We start from the raw sequence: 22,731 nt of genomic DNA, 5'->3' as shown, positions 1-22,731 counted from the left end.
GAAGAAGTAAACTTCTGTCTACACAGAAATGGCTGCTGTTCATTCAGACTGCTACAATAGAGATGGTCATTTAGCTCTGTAGCAGTTTTGGGTTCTATGCTTTTGTTTGTTACATACCTGACTTTTTCATGTACAAAACAGCAGGGCAAAGCTCAACTAGAAACCTGAAATCAACTACAAAGCTCTGACCAGTACATCTTAAACATACAGCCAATCAAAATGTTATTTGGATTAACACAACTGATGATGAAAAATATGTTAATTGAGGAAACATTTACTCTTTTTAGGAATTTGCAAGTGCAGTATTCACCCCTTTATTTCTAAGGTGTCCCTAAAAATCTCTCTTTTCAAGGGTTACAACAATGATTGATATGAACACAAATATTGCTCTCAGAAGAACCCTATCCTTTATAAAAATAAGCCTCTGTATCCCTGTAAAATTAATCAGCATTTTAAATGTAGTGTCATTTAAATGTGAGGATTATGCGATGAACCCAGGTTGTTGAGTGAGAATGATGATTTAATATCCATAGATCCAAAAAAACACAATAATCCAGGCAGCACAGATGAGCGGAAGGCTAATGCTCACAACTGGAACAAATGAATAACTGACGGCAGACGAAACGACAGACTTTACTCAAGAACTAGACAGATTAGACAAGGACCCAACAAGAAACAAGAAACACAGGTGGGATTAAATACACAGGGAGACAATCAGGAGAAACAAGGGACAGCTGGGGACAATCAAGGGGTGGACAGGACAACACGAAGACTAAATTTAACTGAAAACGACACAAAAACCTAAATTAACCCAGAGAAAAAACCAAAACCTTACATGTAGACTTGTTTTCTTGGTTTTCATCTGTTCTACCTCCACCATTTGGCATAAAATCTTTCCATTAGGATACAAGCAAGCAAGCACTTGAAAATGCTTTTCTACATCGTTCTTTTGACCTGAAGCTCTTGTACCTGAGGCTTCTGGAGCGAGGTCGCACATGAGGCGAACGCCGCCCCCCGTCATCGTCTGTGATGCTCTCTGTGCTGCCAAAGTGCTTGGACAGGAAGTGCAACTCATCCATGGTTGGTTGAAAGGGCAGCTGGTGCAGACGCTCCTGAGAGGAACTGGACGACTGGAGAGGGATCAGAGACAGAAAGAAGAAAGGAAAAAAGAGAGGGGTTAAAGTGACCTGCTCTTTCTTTGACTTTTTTTTAAGGCTTTGGAGGAAAAACATCAAACATTTAAAAATAGATACCCAGAGATAACAAAGACCACATCAAAAAGAAAAGAAAAGAAGAAAGCACAGCATGATGTGTGTGGGTAGAAAACTGATTGATAGAAACAGCTAAGTAAAAGAAAAACAACTACGAGAGGTGGAGAAAATACAGCACTGAAAGGGTTTGTGTAGGAGCATAGCCAACTTTAGTAGTCTAGAAAACATCAGAAAGACCTCAGCCCCTCAAAAAGGTAACTTAAAGTAGAAGTTGACTTGCTGCTTTAAGTGTTTGATACCACTGGGAGGTGAAGGTAACGCTGTTTGGGCTCAAACAAAAGACTTTTCTTCTGCACAGGAGTGGAAAGTGGCCTGGATCAATGTGAGGCTTAATGAACACATCTCCCTTTGGGAGTTCCAGGCTAGCTAGCTTTGGTCACAATCATTTCTGCTACAAAAATCCAGTTGATGCTCAGTTTAGAGAAGAGCTGACAGGACTAAATTAATTAGGAAGTTCTTGGACACAAAGATTATTTCATAGAAATTTTGTTTTATATAATGATCAATATAGAAGAGACATGTTTAGTATTGATCTCATATTTCAAAGAGTTTCTGTGAGGATATCTTTTCACTTCATCTACAACTGCTTTCTATATGAGGAGCACAGTTGGATCACCTAGCAGTCAATTTCAAGACTTTGTAGCATTTTGATGAGGTTTTATTGATTTTGGATACACACAGATTCACACTGACACAGTTTAAAGCAGTAAAAAGAGAAAAAAGTGCTGATCATGATGGCATGATGCAACTTTCTGCAGGAAAATCTTTGGATTTAGAGTTAATATAGATGCCTCTTTGTCACTGCACCCAGCTAAGCACTGATTTACCACAAAACGATTTCCGTTTCAACAGCCCTGCAGGATGGCAGCTGCTGCAGCCCAACAGGATAGTGCACTCTGCTTCACAGGAGTAATGCAATGCATTGCAAAAGTATTCATGCCCCATCGGGATTTTATACCGCAGTTAAATCTAAAAAGTTCACTGACCCCCAAGGTGGGAGAATCATGCTGTTTAGATACTTTTCTTCAGCAGAAACAGGAAAGACAGACAGAGCTAAATAAAAGGCAAAGCTGTAATAAAACTTGTTAGAAGCTCCAAAGTACTTGCAACTAGTGTGAAGATTCACCTTGTACCAGACAATAACTCCAAACACATCTTTATCCAAGCACTAGTTTGTGTTTGTGTGCCACATGAAGTCACAATAAAATACATAGAGGTTGTTTTGGTGATATCAAAGAACAAGGAAAAGCTCAACCAGATGCTTTTGCAAGGGACTGTATAAAGTAGAAAATGCTTAAGGTCAAAAACAAGCAAATATCTGCAAGATGCACTGAAGTTTGGGGCTGAAACGATTCCTCGAGTGATTCGAGTACTTCGATTATTAAAATTCCTCGAGGAAAATTTCACTGCCTCAAAGCTTCGTTAAGTTATGTTTCATTATTTAATGCACCGTGTTCCGGCCGGGTTATTACTTGCGTTGCGCAGCGCTCTCACTTCCACCTGAGTTGTTGACGAAAGCTAAGTGTTAGCAGCAGAAGGTCAAATTTTCAAGTTCGGCCTGGGAGGATTTTATTGATTGGTGATTATGTCCGGCGGGTCTTTGTCGTTTTTCGGGAGATCAATAAGCATCCTTAAAATGACTGGCACGACGCCTGGAGTACGGCAGCTTTTTCCATCCCGGAGCTGCTGCCTGGTGGCGGTTCAGAGCGAACAGTGGGGAAGAGCTGAAGGTGTATTTATACAGGTGAGCAGATAGACTGAACACTGCGGGCGGCTGCGCATTAGATGATTAACCTAAGTGTTGTCTTACGGACGAACCGGAAAATGTATTTAATATCATCCCGGTCTAAACAAATGGGTGGCGGAGCTCATCATGGCGGCACATAGCTGGTAGATGAGTTTCTGTGTGTGACGAAAGAAGGTGTCAAATCTCGTCGCTAACACAAACACAAAAGCTATAAATGTCTGGGCAAGGTGAGAGTTCATCTATTAAATTGACTGAAGATGAATGCATAAACTAAAAGCTGGAGTTTACAGACATTTTTATAAGCGTATTTGTGAGCCTGCCTCTTTATTATTAAATTGAATATAACTTCAGATTTTTGTGTAACTTTTCTTCTGGTTAACTTAGAAAGTGAGCTATTATTGTTACAAGTTCATTTTCTAACCTACATAAAAGTTATTTTTAGGGATGCTCAAATGTGAAAAATTGGACTGATGTTGATATGCGATAGTAACACTGCTGTTATGTTAGATTTACCAATGTTTTATCTTATCTTTTTTTTATCCGATTACTTGATTAATCGTAAGAATAATCGATAGATTATTCGATTACTAAAATATTTGTTTACAACAGCCCTGCTGAAGTGTACTGGACTCCAGCTCAGAGTCAATTCAGATCAATAGATCTGCCTGCGCCTGACTCCATAGATCATCCTGGGAAAACCTCTGACTGTTCACTGATCAATCAAAGCTTTAAAAAACTAAGTACATATACTACCAATTACTGCAACCCAACAGTCCTTAGAGATTGCGATTGTGATTTGATATGTTGCATGGGTTTACAGCAGCCCTTCTATTATATATAACGTTCTCAAAGAAAAACTCCTTTTTAAACACAAGAGTTCTCTGTCATTGTTTCTGGTTAGTATGCAAGTGTCCCACTGTAGCTAATCAAGCGAGTAATGGCGCATGTCAGAACCAGCAGAGCAGTAATGACTGGGTGGAAAGGCTGGAGAGGTGTGTTGGAGGTAAAAAGAATTTGGAGAGACAGAGCAGATATCTTCAGCTTCAATAAAAAGAGTCAGTAGAGTGAATTACTTTGTTGTTGCAGTGCAGAAATTAGGAGGAATAAGCAGAAAGGATGCAGAGGAGGTGAGTTTCTCCTGGATATAAATAAATGCACTGCAAGTGGACTGAGTTGACACATCCACCTGAGCTTCCCTCGCATTACAATCCATTTCCTAAATGGACAATTTAAAAAACATAAATGTGCCTTGGCAGTGTTCGTCTCTCACAGAAGCCTCTTATGTTTCGAACATCTTGCATTCAGACTGAGCCGATTGCTGTTTTAGTCTCTCCGTTTGCCTGAAATCATATTTCATCTCTAACTCCCTCTCTTTCATTTTGTCTCAGTTGGCTCCTTTTATCATCTTTCGCTGCCTCTCTGGAGATTTAGAGATGAAAAGAGAAACCACTTGCAAACACAACGATTGGTTACATTTCCTTTCAATTACCTCTGCTGCACGTTTTTTTTCCTGAAACTCTAAGATATGAGTTGCAGCTAAGCCAGGTCGATCATATCTTAGCAACTGATTAGATATTTTTAGCTCTGCTTTACATGCGTTGCATGTTCTTGCGAGTCAAAAGCTTTGAGAAGAAAATCACCCAAGACTCACTGAAGAGTACACAAAGTCAAAGAACGCTTGAGTGAACATGTTTGTGGATCCATGGCATTCAGCTGCAACTGCGGCATGTAATCATTTTAAAGCAAAACAAAACTATGTATCTTCAGAACATGGATTCATCCATGCTTAAATCTTTACAATATATGCAAATTAAGTCTTTGAATAGAATAAATATATGCATGAGAATGATGCAAAACTTTTCACTCAGAAATAAGAGAGCTTCTAAGATCAGGATTTTTGGAGTTAGGTAGAAAGATTAGTGTGGAAGAAACCCAGATCTCTCTCGCTTTCATGTTAGTTTTCTTCCTGAGCTTCTCTGGTACACATGGAGATGAAAGCATATGATCCCAGTGAGTTTCCATTTTCACACTGTGCAGAGGGAAGAGAAATCCTCTGTTGCTTTTTGATAGACAAGTTTCCTGTTACAAGGGCACACTTAGTCAGAAGGCTCCTCGATTTGAGAGGGGATAAAGAGAGGTTGCTGCTGCAATAATAAGACAACAAACTCAAGGGAAGTTAAGGCTGCTTTTGCTTTCTATTGAATGCTTTTTGTCAGATAACTTGGCTACACCTTATAGACAGGATAATGTGAACACAGGAGAGTCTGAGCCTCAGGTCAAAACTTGTTTGTTTGACATTTTTGCATCAAAAAGTCTAACATGGACATCAATAGTTCTAACGGATTAGAAACTCTTTAAAAGAACGTTTGTAATTTGCATATACTTTATTTGTAAAAACAACAAAAAAATGGCATTAGTAATTTTCCCAGATATACAGATAAAATTTCATCCTCATGAGCCAGCTGTACTGTACATGTTGTTGAAACTCTGCAATACATATAATTATATATGTGGCAAATTATGGGTGTGTTGATATAAAGCAGATCACAAGAGAAAGATTAATATAAAAAAGATTTTACCATTTATCCCTTTCATGCATAGCGGTCACTACAGTGGACAGCTATCTAAAAGCCATTTTCTTCTGCTTCCTGTGGATTTTTATGTTATAAATGCACACAGACTACTGAAGTGGACACTAATGCATCATAAAATATACCATGAACTACTGGCCATCAGCTGCAAATGCAAGAAATTATTTTTGTTAAATACAATATGGCCGAGAGACAAAAAAGCATGAGAACCGACCCGGTCCCTTCTTCTACTGTAGACGACTCTTGCAAGTAAAAAAAATATTGTGACATCAGATAACCCCTAAGGAACAATACTACTGATGTATTTTTCAAATAACAACTTTGTATTTGGACAAAATTACAATTGATCACATAAAAATAAAAAATAAAAATAAAATTATTTTTACAAAAAAATTTTCCTACCTTTTTTATGCCTTAAGAAAAGAATTTTAAAAAATGGGAAAAAAATTCTGACACAAAGGATCATAATTCATGCATCAGAGGGTTAAGTATAGTATTTCAAGACAAATAAAAATCATCTTTCTTGTAAGTTAAATAAAAAAACTGTATTAATTTCTTGTTGAGCCTACCGTTGAGCTGGGTGTATTGGTGCCATATCCTGAGGAAGGCAAAGATGCCAAAGACCATCTACGCCCATCAGCCCTGACAAAAGACAAAAAATTACAATCAGAAAAGAGGATTCTTGTTAGACACCGAGAGGGGGATGAGTTCTTTTGTAACCTTATGTTTCTATTTTATTTTCATGGCAAAACACAACTGGCAGTTAAACAAGAGCAAATCCGCCACCTTCACTTCCTCCCAATCCAATTACATGTAGGATTCTTTCGTTCTTCTCCTTCGAGGCTTTCTCCAATCATCACAGAGTCTGACGCCTCCTCTGAGTGAGTAATGAGGGGCACAGTCCTGGCTCTTCGCCTGATTCAAACTGTGTCAGCCTGCTGTCAAGACATTGTCACACAGGCGCAGAGGGAGCAGGCCAGGACAAAGACGTATAGATCTGCGATAGACGTTGTGTGTGCAAAAGTAATCCAAAGAACAATTTAACTGCAATGCCTTGTGTTTTTGTAAAGCACAGGTGTAGCTACAGATGGTGTGATAAAAGGCAAAGCCAACCTTCGAGATGAGGCAAACGAGAAGTGGGCAGGTCCGCTTGGTGAGAAGTTGCGAGGGCTGTCCAGTGGACTGCTTCCTGATGAAACGCAGGTGGAGAGAAGAATAAGCCGGCAATATAAAGCAGGACATTACACTTTTGTCTTTGAGACAACTATGATCTAGCTTGCCTTTTTTGCACTTGGACACCTACAGGAAATGTTTCTACGTTTAATCTGCTAAGGTAATAGTGATGGTGAAGCAGGGAAGCAGTTGTATGGAAATATGAATACAACACTAAACAAAGTTACCAAAGATACATGCACAATGTGTTTTTTTGGTTTTGCTTTTAACTGTTGTGATTCAGAGTCTTTTTTTCCAAGTCCAAGTCAAGCCTTAAGTCTCTAATGACGGACATAGACATTTTCATATCTAATCGTCAAAATCTAGGTCACTTCTAATCCTGAATCACAGTAGGTTAGGAATCCAAACCTGTACTGTTTGTCCTTATTACAAAACATTATTACAAAAACATTCTACAAAAGACTGAATGTTAATTATTAAGCATCTTTAAATCTTAATATTTATTAAGAATAACATTTTAATCTTTCAGCATTTTATTTAACATTGTGTCACAGTAGCATATCTTCATGTTGGAGCTTACACTAGCAGTGAATACTGTGTATGACTAAGGCAGATTCAAACTTCAACATCAGATAAAATGTAAGATTTATGTGTGCAGAAAATAATAGCTAATTCTTCACTTTGTGGAGAGCTTTTCAGCAAAACATCTACAAAAAATTATGGAGTAAAAAGAAATTGCTGCTTGTCTGTAAGGCTTTCTGTTATAATAAATAAAACCAAATTTCTTTATATTCCTTTCTGTTTTTCTTTCTCTTTGTCTACTGTATCACTCTTCCACCACCCAGTAGACAACTGTTTAGCAGATCTGACAGTAAGACCCCAAAAATCCCAGAATGCAATGCAAGGTGATGTCTGTGCTCAAACTCTATAATCGATTAGAATTATGATTTGGCACAAAAGCAAAAGATGCCAAAAGAATGAACCATTGAGCAGCAAAGAAGGTCAGGGGATTTTCAATTACTTAACAAAAATGATAAGTAATTGAATATTAAATATTTAAAGAAAAATGATTCTCTCTACATAATGCTTCATAAATTGATTCTAGGAATACAAAATAATTTAATTCTGAGTTGTAGATTAGAGATTAGTTCAAATGGTGCCTGTGCTTTAGATCAAAGACAATAAGGGGTGATTTTGACTACTTTTAAAAATTGGTCTCAAAGCCAGGCTCTGTAACAGCAGGGGTTTGTATCAGTGCCCCTGGCAAAGCTAATTTCCACTTCTATGACGGCAGCCTTAATGCCAGCAGGTACAGCAGAGGTTTTAGAGCAGCATATGCTGCCTTCAAGACGACATCTTTTCCACAGAAGTCCATGCATTTTTCAACAAGAATTTGCATAACCGCTTCCTGCATGCATATCAAAGACATGGAGAAGTTACTACAGGTGCTGTAATGGCCTATTTACAATACCGCCCCCAGTAGAAAAACTGTGGAGACTTTTGGAGTGTATGGCGCCAGTCTTGCAATGCAAATACAGAAACAATTAGACCAGATTAGATATAAAATATTGAGGAGTTTTTCAAGAAACTGCAAAGAGCTTTAAAGTGTAAACATACAGATTGTTTTGTATATCCAATTTTATCTATACTTTCTAAAATAGCAGGAGGAAAATTCTCACCAAACATTTTATAATAGAAATTAGGTTAATTTAAATATTTGTCTTTTTTTTAAGTTGTTAATAAATTACTTCAATACATTTTTTTAACTAATACAAATAATTAGGTTGGTTTAATATTTTGTGGATATATTCTGCACACAGGTTGAAAATTAAACATATAGGCTCAAATGTAGCTCTATATAACATACTCTGACTAATATATGGAAACATTTTTCTAAGAAAGCTACAGTAAAATTACATTCTTTGTGTTGCCATAATTTTTCTGGCATAATTTTACCTGTATATTCAACCAGTGTTTGTGCTTTAAATTAGTTGAATTCCTATCACTGATTCATACTTTAAAGATATTCAAACACACAAAAATGTAAATGAACAAACTCTAGCAAAATGAATATAACGAGTTTGGACAAAGCTAAGTATATAAAAAAAAAAATCACATTTTCCTTAATGTATGTTAGCCAGATGGTGAAAACGGTCCTTACTATATCTGGAAAATGAAATAGTGGTAAAAAAAATACCTGATCTCTTAGATGAATCGAGGCACATTGGAGGTAAGAATGTGCTGAGGGGTTTTTCCCCTGTATATGTTGACATTTAGAATACATGAGATTACCTTTATATATTGGCAGGCAGGTATATGTCTCACTGACCTATGTGTCCGGGTAATGGAGAGTGCGGCCTCGGCAGGGTGGGGGAAGTACTGGTCAGGATGAGGCTCTTCCGGTTACTGGTTCTGCAACTGGAAACAGAACAAAGAGCAAATAAGTATTTGTCTTTCCTCCATAAATCAGCTGCACCGATTACCCCAAGACATCCAGATCAATACCATCTGCTCTTAGATATGTCCTTACTTGTTGTTCTGATAGGACGTTTAGTAAAATCCTAGTAAACTACATGTAGGTGTAAGCATATTGCAACCTTAAGTGAAGTACGCCTTTGTTTCTGCATTTCACAGGACTTCAACATTTGCTTATTCAGTAAGCAGCGACAAAGCAAGAAAATATTTCACTTCCTTAAGGTTCACCCCCTTGACAGCTGCTGCCAAGAAATTTAATGGAAGGAGTGGTGAAGGAAAGAGAGGGAGGGGGAAAAAATCAGGGAAGACGGGAGTTCACCGTAATGAAAAACTGAAATTAATGAAGCGCTAGGGCTTCACATGTTGGTGCGGCAAGACTCGATGTGCCATTGGAGATTCTGACAGGAGGGCACACACACAGAAACACGGGAGTTATTGTTTCACACAACAGCTCATAAAGTGGGAAGTGAATGATACAGGTGTTACTGTCATGTACTGACTGGGATTTTTGCTTACTACTCTTTGTGGCTGTGTGTGCTTCAGCAATATCAGATGTTGCAAAGCAGAACCACTGAAAAGAAAGAAGAAGAAAAAAACAAGTTGGTTTCTCATTGCATCAGCCACCAAACCTTCTCACATCTGCATAGGAAGTACTGTAAATAGCAGAACACAAAGAGAAATCTGAACATATAGCCACAGAGAACAAGGCGATTATTTAATGCACTTTAAATAATGTGAGAAGCCTGGATCTATCATCTTGCATCGTTCCAAAACCCTGCCTGCCTGCCTTCCTGCCTGCCTTATCTCTCTCCCTACTGATGTCACTCTTCAGCTATTTTCTCTGGCATTCTGAGACATCAAACCAGTAGAAGGATTTTCCTGGTGGCAGTCTGCCTATGTGGGCGCCAGCTGACGGAGAGCTTGTACTCAGCCTTGCAGAACAGAAGAGGAATACATTGAAATATTTAAGGGAAATGCATTAGGCTTTGAACAGAGAGGGCTGGAGCAGACTTAACAGCATCCCTCACTCTAGATTTTTCAATAAGAAAAGACAAGTAAAGCAATGGGGAGGAGGGAAAGACAACAGACGCAGTGAAGAGGCACCAACTGCACATACTTATCTCATTTGTGTCGACCACTGATGTCCTGCTCCTACACCTGCCTGAAATCACCAGCTTATTTATTTCATCTCCAGTGTTGATAATCCACCTGCTCATCCTTATTCAGAAGCTGAGTCACTTAAGCAAACAAACATACTGCTCCATCTTGACACCAGATCATATTCCCGGCTTTTGATTCATGATTCATCATGTATTACAGCTGAACCAGGCTTCCTGATATTTACCACCGGTTTTTAATACATTTTAAGGTTAATCATCAACCTGCATCTTATCCAGATGGCACATCAATCTGTGGCTTGTCACTGTGAACTCTCAGTAAATCAATTTTAATTGCCATAAATAATCCTAACTTCTTCCGATGGCTGGTCGCTCTTTCTGTTCTCAGTCTGTTCTTTCACAGAGCGCCATATCCAACCTTGCTCTCATCCTGTTCAGAGCTCGTTGAATTATAAATTATTGAAATGTGTGAAGTCAAGAACATTGTTCCCCTGTAAGTCCCAAGTAAAGAGCTCAGAGCTGACAAGACTATTAAAGACAGAAACACAATGAAAGCTCCTGAGGGCAAAGCCATCTAATCTTCCCATAAAGAGAAAAGTCTTTTTGCTCTACAACATTGTTATCTTAAATGAGTTCTGGAAAAGGGCATCTTGCCCAAAGCATTTGTACTGTAACAAAGGCTAAACAGAAGGGCTGCTCTTTATTCTTGCTGCCAGTAAAGGTCAAACTACAACTTAATTTTGATTTGTTTTAAGAGAAGCATGTATGAGGAGAAAACATGTTTGGTCATATAGTTCTTGTGTAGACCAGAGTCTGTTTACAAAAGAAAAAATCTAATTGATTTTGTTTCTTTCAGTAAAAATGTACACAGATCACATCTTAGAAAGAGAGCTTCACAAATTGTCTCAAAATTCATGAAAATACTGAACATTAAAAAAAAAAGTGACACGGTGGTTTAGGTGAATCGGAACCTGGAGTCTTTAGAGAAGAGGTGTAAAAGAAAATCTTTTATCTGTCATTAGCAGAAGTAGTCTGCAAAGATTACAGTAGCTGTAGGAGGTTGTCAGCAAATTAAACTAAATTAAATGATAAACTTGAATGAGAAAGCGATGAGTAAATTCTGTTGGAGGTGTTTGTGTAAGTGTGTTGAGGTGTGTTTGTGTCTACATGGCTATAAATTACTCTCTCACAGATCTGTCCACAGCAGACTGCTCATTCTCTTTCAATCTGGCTAAGATGGCATGTGTGTTTGTGTCTGAGTGGGAAGTTAGAAAGCAGCACACTGTCGTCATTAAACCATAAATCTAAACATGCATGTGTCTCTGTGTCACACACAAAAAAGCCTTCGAGATACACATGCAGATCATTAAGTCAATCACTTATGCATTATTCATCTCAAATTGAAAAAATAACTGAAGGTTTAATAAAAAAAACTGCGACCCTCCACTAATAGAAATTTATAACCCTAATTGGGTTCATTCAGCACGACTCTCCTCCATCTAGAGCTGATGGACCAAAAAAGAAGAAAGATGAAGAGCAGCCAGAAGGGAAAACGCGTAAGGAGGAATGTACGGCGTTGCCATAGTAACACATGCGGAGTCACACTTATAAAAAGCAAACGGTGACAAATGCAACTGTTTTCACCAAAGCTAACAGTGAGAAGCAGACGTGTCAAACAAACGAAGTAATGAAGGAGGGCATGAGGCTGAATGAGCTCCGATCGACAGCCTGCAAAGCCAAACAGAATGACGTCACCCTGCAATGAAAGCAGGGATCTGGCATTCACTGGTTTTTGTGAATGCCAGATTTCTAATCCATTGTAATCCACTGTCTAATCCATAACGTAGACTCAATCTGTGATGCTGTCATTCAGGAGCGGGGTGATTCACTCGGTCTGGAAGTGTCAGGTGCATCGCGTGGGGGTCTGTTGATATAAGTGAACGTGTCAGTCTATCACAAGGTGCAAAGCAAGTAAGTGATTTTCTGTGTGTTTTGCAGGAATCAGAAGGTTTGTGCATCTAAGTTTTCTCATCTAAACATTACCAGAATCCTTGACAGGGCAAAGAGACACAAGACATGGAGTGGGCAGCACCGCAACACATTTATAGTGTATACATACAGAGCATCACTACAGTATTTTCACCCCTTGAATCTTGAACAGATAACAGTCCATCTGTTTGAATCAGACTGTATTCAAAAAAACAGATTTTTAACTTCCACCTGTTTGCATCCTATGGTGTTTTACAGCATGGACACACAAAGTCATTAAAGACAATCCTACCAGATGCCTCCGAAACTTGTACAATAACTTCACAGTGCAGAAATTTCAGGATTTATTTACATGACTTAGTAAAACTGTCAGACTGACACACATGTGACCTCTGCCTGTGTGTCACTAATGACAGACTGTAGTGCCACCGGTTGCTCCATTCGGCATGCTGCGAGATGCTGCGAGGTTAAAACCACAGTAATGACTCGAGCAGAAGCTTTGACGAACAATTATCCCCCGCAGGCCTACAACTGGCAATTGGGCCATCAACTGCTCTGTAAATTTACAATCCTGTTTTTTGGGAGTTGGAGAACCCTCCAAAATAGCTTCTGCTAGAGTCATTAAATTTAAATTTCTTCATTGTTTTCTCTAGGGAACTGGCATTTGACTGTCACCACTGTGGTTCACAGTTCTCCAGTTGAGATAGTAGAGGGATTAAGTATTTAGGTACCATCTCCGATAACAAGGTTCTCCTCTAACACTGAGGGAATCCTAAAGTGTCACTGGAGGATGCATCTTCTTGGATAAATAAACTCACCAAGATCTTGCTGACATTCTACTACTCATTCATCAAAAGTGTTTTATCTTTCTCTATTTCCTGTTGATAGCACTCCATTTATCTACAGAGTAGGAACTGTGAAGACGTGTTCTGAAATCACTGGTCTTCCAGCTTGCCATTTCAGCTTTGTACATGAGCAGTCAGTAGGCTAGCTCTCTGGCTCGTCGTACTCCTAATGATCCTGCCCACCGTTTAAGAATGGACAAAGACGGCTAATGTGATGCTTTTGTATTGGTTGTGGCCTAAGCTCTATTGAAATTGCATGGTGTATACTTAAAATCTGCTAGGAAACAAAACAATTTAAATCAGCCAAAATTAATCCAGAACCTTATTAATCAATATGATAGGAGTGGAGCTTTTCAGCAACTTGCTAAGAGACATTTCACATATTCAAGTGTATGTATATATTTGAGCCTGAATCTCTATAAAATGAAAATCCACAAAACATCTAACTTATGTGTCCAGCTCTTGACCTCTTACTTAAGTCGAAGTTATTGATGTTATTTGCTGTAAGCTTACTCCTCCCTGAAAACAAAAATCATTCAAAGAAAACATTAAGAGTCCAAAGTTATAGAGATTTGTCACAGTGAGTAGTGCATGTAAATAGAACAAGTGAAGAAAAAAATGTGAGTTTTCCTATCACTCTGTTTGGGTGAGAGATCACGACTCAACCTCCATCTGCCTGCACACGTTAGCTTGTGAATGATGTGATCTAGCGTCTGTGCATATTTAATAGGTTTTCCCCTGAAGGTTATTAACTCTCCGAGTGTGTATGTGTGTGTATGTTGTCTGTCAGTCAGTGGTGTCGTCTTCTGCACTGAGTGCTGACTCACAGGGGCAGACAGGACACATTAGGTTACATCAGGCCCTCTTAAAGGTGAGTGCATGTTTTGCATCGCGTGCAATGGGATAAAGCTGAATGGGATAAAAAGCTGTATCTTTAAAATGCTTCCCCGCTCAGTTAGGTTGGTTCCTGTTTGTGCATCCAATTACTCAACATCCACTGCATTACTGCCACAGTCCAAAACATCCTCTGGGACGAGGACTGATCCCAAATTTGGGACAGGGTCCAAATCAAGCCATGTGGCCAGATTTAACAGGCTTTAGGCATTTAAATGAAGATTGAGAGGATGACTGAGTGATGCTGACAGGCAGCAGACCTAAGAAAATGGGCCAAGCTGAGACAAAAATGATAGGAGAAGAGATAAATAAGATAAGATGAGATGAGGTGAAGAACAACATTGTCATGTTGATGTGAAAGGTTGTTGCAGGTGTTATTCACATGGTCCTCCTGCTGCTAAGCTCGTTGGCACAGAGGGACAAAAATAGAAGATCTGGTGTTTTTCTGTTAAAGAAAGAGAACAAAGATGACAGAGTAACACCCACTGCATCGCTTTTGTAACAATAGAAAGCCAAAGTCATACAAATAATACAAAGTAATTACACAGGAGGTTTTTTCAGAGCCACTGTTAAATTAGTGGCACATGACATAAAAGATGGCAGGAACTATTCATTACTGCAACACAAAATATGATAAATGTGAAGCCTTTGAACTGCAATCAGATAATTTTAATGTGCAACATCAATTACTATTTATTTACATGAACGATTGATGCTTTTTCTTAAATGTTTGTTTTCAACGTGTCCTTTTTATCTTACATTTATTTTTTTATATTTTATAAACATTTATTATCCTTAAGTTGGAGAAACACACATGAATTTCAATGTGCTTAATGATTCTGTGCAAATGATAATAAACTCTATTCTATTCTATTTTGAGTAAAGCTGATGGGCTTTATTTGCCTCTCAGTATAAAAATATATTTGTCCCAACAGCAAACAAAGACAAAAACAGAAGCACACCGTGGTACACTAAAGATGAGTAACTATTATGGAATAAAATAATTGCATGTCTAAATCAAAGGCTCATATTTACATGAAGGATATTAACACTTATACTGTGAAGTGTTATCTTCTCTACTGATTTGCCAAACAGGGAAGTAATGCTTAAATTACTTTTTTTTTTTTTTCTAAAGAAGGATTTAATTCTCCCCTACTTTCCGATTTTGTCAGAATTAAGGAAGTTAAAATAAATCAGATTTTTGCTCTGGGCAAAACCCTGGGCATTTCAATTAATGTTGTAGAAATGGTATTGAGTTTTTTTTTCTTAGTGTCAGTATCAACTTTGACATTTAAAATTGTGACAACCCTAATCTTCAGATGGAAAGTTTTTACACTGGTGAAGGGAAGAGTGGCGTCAACCTGCGCTAAATCACAGCAGAAAAAATACATTTAACTAGACCTCTGCAATTAAAAGAAACTTAGTAAGCCAGTGGGGTGACTAACACAATTTAGGACATAGAGGGGCCAAATGAATATTGTTTTCAATAACAATAAATCATTGAGAGCTAGTTCCAACTTTATTTCACACCTTTAAAACTGAGTTAAGCTTTACAGTCCCAGCATGAACTATTTCTCATCCATTTATCGATCATGCAGTCATGTATCAGTTAGCATATTATAACTCAGCAATTTCAACCTGGACTTTGTCAGCTCATACGCATCTCTGTAATTCGCTCCCATTCTCTTTTCTCACATAAACTGTATTTTATTAGGACAAAACTCTCAAAGAGCTGCTCTCATTAACATAATGTCCTGTTTTAGTTGGCAAACAGCAAAACTGCCACGAAATTACAACAGCACACAAGTTTGCTCATTAAAAGTATATTTTTTATAGTCAGGCCCCATTTAAACGGCAGAAAAGGAGTGTTTTAAATCCTGATCCTGTTTCTTCAGCTACCAAAAAGTCAGCCACATAAATTAACATGTGCGCTTTTAATTTGGCTGTATTTAACTCTACAAAAATAGTTAGATGTGATTTCCGATGTGTGTGCACCACAGCCCGAAATGTGAGTGGACACCCACAGAAACAGGAAGAAACAGCAGTCACCATCCTCTTCCTTTCACAAGTCAATTTTGTGAGTCTTTTCTGCATAAACAAGTCAAAGTTTATTTGAAAAGTTTCTCAATTAAAACCCTTTGTTCACTTTCAAACAGATGATGTGAGCTCAGTTCAACATTTTCTTGTAAAAAAAATAAAAAAGTAAAAAAAACATGGTACGTTCTCCAAATTAGTAAAACCACTCATTCATGTGTTTGTGGACAGTGATAAAATAAGAACTATTAACATGGTATTTAATGAGAAGCATCAGCACAACACAGTTTGGGCACAGATTTAACCCAGAAGGGAACAACAAACATCAAAATGTTGACTTTTTGCCTGTGACTTCTTGTCAAATGTCCTCTGAAATGCTAAAATCGTCCCCCATCGCATAGATGCAACAAGATCCTTCCTCCATATCAGCCTTTCCTCTGTCGATTTTCTGAGTATTTGCATGACACTGTCTGTCTTGTGTTTTATTTTGTTGTTTTCTGTGAGTGTGTGTGTTTCTGGCCGTGAAATTTCTCTACAATGACTGTATGTAAAGAGCCAGAAAGTGCACCTGAATCACTGCAATAATGACATTTCATTTTATCCAAAAAGTGTCCTCATTTGCAGGAAGTGATCCGTGGCAGTAACCTTACAGAGAAAATGAAAGCATCCCACAGTGAATAGACCTTATTTGCATCCAGCTTGACTCTTGCAGCATTTCTAAAAGAAAGCAAAATTTTGTGACTGTGGCTAAGGCTCCAAGGCTCTGAAAAAAAAAACCTAAAATAAAGACAACAGCAGGAGGGTGGGTATAAACGAATGTTCAGTGTGATGCTTATGGTTTCATGCAAACATTACAGCAGCCCATCAAAACCCTGCAAATTGTGCATCATCTTTACAGACAGCATGCTTTGTTTCTACGATTAACGGGATTTAAGTAATCTCAATACTCTCAACATAAGGACATCATTTGTGGCTATTATTTCTCATAACATTTGATAGTAACAAGAGTACACAGTTTTGTACCTGATGCCATCTAAAAAGGAGCATCTACTATGAAGGCAGTGGCTGTTTATTGTCCAGTGACAGTTTATGACATAGACAATATGGATTATTTCCCAAGGCACCACAAGAACTCAAGAAATGTTACAGTGGTGAATTGAAATTGAAAAACTAAGCAGAAGCAGGACAAACTCTTCCGGAATTTTCTGCAGATACACAAACTTACACAGAAACATAAGTTTAAAAATGTGCTTGATAGATTTCCATTATGATTAATTTCTCTTTCAACTTTGTGACTTTTATTGGATAGCGAAATATGTACAAGCGACAGCCTTTTTAGGAGTTTTATTGGCCTGTCAGAGCTTTCTGTCCTGTGTGCATGTTGTGCAGGTGAAGAGATGAGATTTTACTGACCTGTCAGTAGCGAAAAAAAAAAAACAACTATGTGTGCTGCTCATTTTAGACAGAAGGGTTATGTACCAAGCAATATGATCCCAGATGGGATGCAGAAGCCAGAACCACGTCAGATTAATGGCAGATAGCGGTACGCTGTGCAGTCGCTTCAGTGATTCCATCAGCAGCAACCAGGTAGAATACTGATGGATGAGACCAAGGGAGTGATAGTGACAGGACGGTGAGTTATACAGTTTGACAGAGATGGGAACTGTGTGCTGTAGCTCTTCGATTAGCTGGTCATTTCATAGTTCATCTTTCATTTTTGTCTTGATTTACCCTCCCCCGACCCTGATATCAGTTGTGGCTTTGCTTTATGTTTGACAAATATAAGTACCAACAGATCTTGGGGCATTTTGTGGTACAGTTTTGGGACATGGTTTATATTCCAGTACTGAAAAGCACCCTTTTGTTTATTCTAGTATCTTGAATGAAAGCAAAGTTTTCAGGAATGTGAACCTAAATAGCTGAAGATTAGTATTTTAGCTGCTACTAGGACAATGTCTTTTCCTGTCATTTTGACAGGGATGCTATGATATACCAGACTTAATGATTGCCATGAGTTCAATCAGCATCTCATATGGGATTAAATGCAGCATCTCATATGGGATATTTCCATCACCAAGAAGTACCAATTTAGAGCTGTAACTGAACTTTAGGAAGCCATTTTTCACTTCTACTATTGACACGATAAAGAACATTATAAAAAAATGCTCATTATTACAAAAACTGTCTGTGAAATATCTCCATTGCACTGCATCCAGGATATTAAGATATACAATTCAAAGTTTCATGCAGTCCCACTTTGCAAATTTGGCCAGTAAAGTGGACTTTAACTTCCCTTAATGCCCAGATCCAGTATTTTTTATTTTAAACATTGTAGTAAGATGGTGTCTTTAAAATCTCTCGTCCTGGAGCAAAACTCAATACATTATAATAGTTTAAAACAATTAAAATAATACTAAGATAATATATTATGACAAGTATAAGTATTCAAATAAATAATTATAAAAGTATCAATAAATTGAATTAAAATTCATTTTTATATATTTTCCAACTCAATTGAAATTTGTCCCAAGTTTTGGTCAACGCCGTCAGATATAAAAAGACAAATCATTTGACAGCAGCCTTTATAAATACATAACCAAGTCCCAATAAAAATTGCATTCAAGCAATATTATGAGTACAAAGAAAACAAAAGAGTGAATGCAATTTTGTTGCAGCCCCTGTACAGGTTGTCATATAAATACAGATTACATATGACAAACATAGTATCCCATAGCAATAAACTGCAGTCAGCATGCATTTTGGTTTAAGCCAACCATAACATCAGTCAGTAACAGATGGTCCTGTCACGGTACAAACAGGAACAAAAAACATGGAGAGTATTTCTATGTTTGGTGCTGAGAATTTACTCCACAACTCTTATACAGTAAAAACAAATGGATGAACATTTAACTCTATCTCAGTCTTCTGCAGCAGCAAGAAGGCAGGTAGCAATATTATTATTTTCAGCATCATGTATGAAAAAAATAAAATCAGAGCATATTTGTCTCAGAGCCGTATAAAAGCCATGAGTGTGTGCCTCATTGCAGCAATGCTGAAGTGCATGACTGGATCTCTCACTGTTGTATCAGAGCTACCATTATGATGATGGTTTTATGGAAGCTTATAATGTGCAAAATAGCCATCTGCAGAGACCACATCTATATCACAGTGTTTGAAAAGTAAAGTAAATCACATGTACCAAGAAACTGGCTGGTGACCAGAAGGTTTGTATGTGATCGGCCCTGACCAAATTCAGTTATCCAGATTCCAAATTTTCTGCAATCTGGATAAAAATTTTCTGATCAATGAACATGACTATGCTCACATATCTGAAATACTGGCAAACTGGTTGCTCCAGGCTGAACCTGCTGTGCAAGTCACCTAGTAACAGGTTGTTGCTAGGTAACCAAAGAGTGAGTGAGTTAGTTGATGCCAGCAACCTTTCTTAGCTGGCCATGAGATGTTGAGCAGGCCAGATAAAGCCTTTCCTCTGCCTCCATCCCCCAGAATGCTGTGCTGTTCTGGTTCAGAGTTTAATGAAATTATTGAATATTCTAATGTGCTATCTATTGATATTGATCATGTGCCTTTCGCGATATTGTTACTGACTTATTATCCAGCCCTATCACCTCTAGAAAGTGCTATATATTTAATGTAGCATATGCTAATTGTACAACACAACCCGGATGTGAGATATCTTCTGCTTTATCATAATCCTTTCTACTCTGCATCATGGATGAACATAAATGTAGATGTGCAAATCATTATTATTTGCATTGAGTATGAGTGAGATGACTTTTTTGGCAACTAGGCTACTTGTAGGAAAGTATTTAAGCTTTAGATGTTTTGTTTATCTCTTTCTTTCACAATCCAACAGAGACCCACAAGAAGTGGTAAAAACAAACAAGTAACAAGCAGGAATGGACTTAAGAATCTATCGTCAAGGGCTCTGTTAACCCCGGTGGGCTTCTCTTAAATGTAGGCTGAGGCACTACCTCAGGCTCTTCCTTTCATCCAACTCCACTCTCCTCTTCCTGCAGCTCTGCCACAGTCTCTGTCTACTGCTTAATGTTCCCTCTCTTACTCATATTTTCAGTGTCTTTAGCTCAGACTGTTTGGAGTGGATGAAAAGCATTATCCTCTTAATTGCTACAGCCAGCCAAAAATACACAGATGGACAGATGCAACACAAAGCAAGGGAGAAAGGACAGAAGGACAAAATGTGAGGTAATTAAAAAATGAACAAAGAGAAAGTAGGGATCAAAGATATTTTATTTATAACACAAACCAGGGATGGGCAGCCAAATGCTCCTCCAGTGCTTTATTATGGGCCCAATTGTTAAACAATCCTTGCATGTAAATTTAGATCTGGTTTTCAGCAGCTATTTATAAAACATAATCAGAAAACCTGGAAAATATTTGTGTTTAGAACAAGATTCTGGACCTTTCCAGACCTTTAAATCCATCTTCCACATAATCTTATAGTTAAAGTTGTGATTTCTAGTTAATGGAAGAAATAACTGCAAAGATTTAAAAATGATAAATTCCCGCAGATGTAATTTTTCTGTAAATTACAAATTAAATCAGCAATGATTGAGCTAATTTAAAACAGAACTGATTTACAATGACTGAAAATGCAAAAAGAAAAACAAAACTAAATATTTGCTGGTTTTAGCTTCGCATGTAGGATTTATTGTACACTACTCCTAATCTTTAAACAAGAAATTGTTTAAATTTCTTGTTTAAGAAATTTAAACAATTTCTTAAACTTGTTTTAAGAAATTGTTACTCAGGTGCACCTCTTACCTGAGTAAGAGGTGCACAGAGAAGTTGACTGTAGACTGGAATCGTCCAATTTTAAGCCTGATCAATCCTGATCTGTCATGTGCCAGTCAGAAAGTCAAGAATTGATCTTTTTCTCATCAGTGAACTCACCAAGATAAGCTCGAACAATTCATGGTAACAGCATCCCACAACTGGAGGAAGACTTTAGACTAGCTATTTCAAGTTTTATCAAGGAACCTCAAGGATGTAAAAGGAAATTATATGTTCTACATGTCCAGACATTTATTATGTAAGCTGTAACAGAGTTTCAGTTGATAAAAGAAATACTGAACCTAAAAGAGTACAGAAATATGTCTGTCTCAACCTCTGGCTATCATGCAAACTGCTGGATTTGGAAACGTTGGCAGCCTGTTAGAGGCAAAGATCAAGAGAGACTTCACACACATGCTGTTGTTTATATATAATAGTGCTCACCGTGCTAATCTCTTAATACTAGATGCTAATAATTTTAGTTAATTTGTTTAATTAGCTAATAGACATTTTACAAAGTCAAATCATTTCCTCTTTGTTTTAAAATATCAGTAAAACCCTGTTTTAGAGCAACTCCTCTCTGATAAGATGTGACACTGACTTTGTTCTAAATATAATTAACAAGCCCCCCCCCAAGAAGAAACCCCAAGAAAATACCATCAGTAGTGTTCTTAGAATATTTTCTTGTACTGTTGTTGCATTCATTTTTCAGGCACACAGTGACAAAAACAAAACTGTCTATTGTTGCTGATCAGACCACAAGATACGTACATGAATCAACTCCAGTCCAGCAATGACAACATGGATGTTGTTAATTAAAAAAAAATAATACCAAAGCATCCATTTGTTTAATGGGGAAGTGGCTGAGTGGGAAACATGCACATACTTCCTTGAAGCACAGTTGAGACTTTAAGTGTTGTGGTATTTTGGATTTTGAAAAACTTTGGCTCAGCTAAGAGTATCTTTCAGCTTAAGCTGCTGGCACATTCTGTCTTATTATTCTGTCTTCTGCCATGTTTGTGGGATGATTAAATAAGACAGGTTAGGGGAATCTAAAGAGGAGGAAATGAAGAGTGTTTTATATAATATCAGGTCCTGTCTTTGAAGTCTGTGTGTCACTTTTGAAACTGCCCCATTTTCCATGTGTGTATTTGGAATGAATACACACACAGAAAACGAGGTGCCACTAAATGATTTCATTGTTTTACTTAGCTCAGAATCAGTGTATAAACATTCAATTCCCTAAGAATTAAGTATCAACCAAATTAAGACAGAGTTGCAGTCAGTTGAAGCTGCTCCAACTATTCAGCATGCAGAGGTGAATAAATCTTCATCAGTGCAAACTGAGAATCTGCATAGTACAACATGAAATTATTGAGTTTTTTGCTATATTTCCAAGTCATTGAAACTGAAGGCAGATAGTCAATAGCATTACTACAACATTAGTACTTAAAAATTGCACACACAGTTATGTACAGCTCTGGAAAAAATTAAGAGACCACTTAAAATGATCAATTTCTTTGATTTTACTTTATATATATATATATACACGTATGTGTGTGTGGGGGTGTGTGTGTGTGTTTTGTTTTGTTGTTTTTACTGTCAAACCACAAACACTGAAAAAAGGGCCTAGATCCACAGCCTAATGGGATCAATCCTCCATTTGGTTAAATCTACTGCATCTACTAGAACAAAAGTCAGCTGTAATGTCTCACAAACACTTAAGCCAGAGCTAAGTGAGCTCTTCTCCCTTATGCATCTGGGCATCCTGTTGCTCAG

The 22,731-nt window shown here is 37.7% G+C and overlaps 1 protein-coding gene and 1 long non-coding RNA gene across 5 annotated transcripts in view; both read right to left on the bottom strand.

Moving 5' to 3' along the window:
- The window catches only part of mast1a (microtubule associated serine/threonine kinase 1a), a 71,012-nt gene that overhangs the window by 28,747 nt on the left and 19,534 nt on the right, over positions 1-22,731 (bottom strand). For all 4 annotated transcript variants that reach the window (XM_032562707.1, XM_032562708.1, XM_032562709.1 and 1 more), the window contains 4 exons: positions 9,112-9,200; positions 6,723-6,798; positions 6,179-6,251; positions 970-1,130 (listed from right to left, as the gene is read on the bottom strand). In XM_032562707.1, coding sequence (XP_032418598.1) covers positions 970-1,130; positions 6,179-6,251; positions 6,723-6,798; positions 9,112-9,200 — 399 coding nt within the window. The remainder of the gene's footprint in view (positions 1-969; positions 1,131-6,178; positions 6,252-6,722; positions 6,799-9,111; positions 9,201-22,731) is intronic.
- Positions 13,563-22,454, bottom strand: LOC116719904 (uncharacterized). The gene is made up of 3 exons (XR_004339285.1): positions 20,944-22,454; positions 19,503-20,874; positions 13,563-13,573 (listed from the first exon to the last, which is right to left on the bottom strand). It is a non-coding gene; the product is annotated as an uncharacterized LOC116719904 (long non-coding RNA).

The sequence above is a fragment of the Xiphophorus hellerii genome, chromosome 5 (genome assembly GCF_003331165.1).
Source record: "Xiphophorus hellerii strain 12219 chromosome 5, Xiphophorus_hellerii-4.1, whole genome shotgun sequence".
Lineage (NCBI taxonomy): Eukaryota > Metazoa > Chordata > Actinopteri > Cyprinodontiformes > Poeciliidae > Xiphophorus > Xiphophorus hellerii.
The sequence above is the reverse complement of the archived record's forward strand: the minus strand, read 5'-3'. Positions and strand labels throughout refer to the sequence as shown.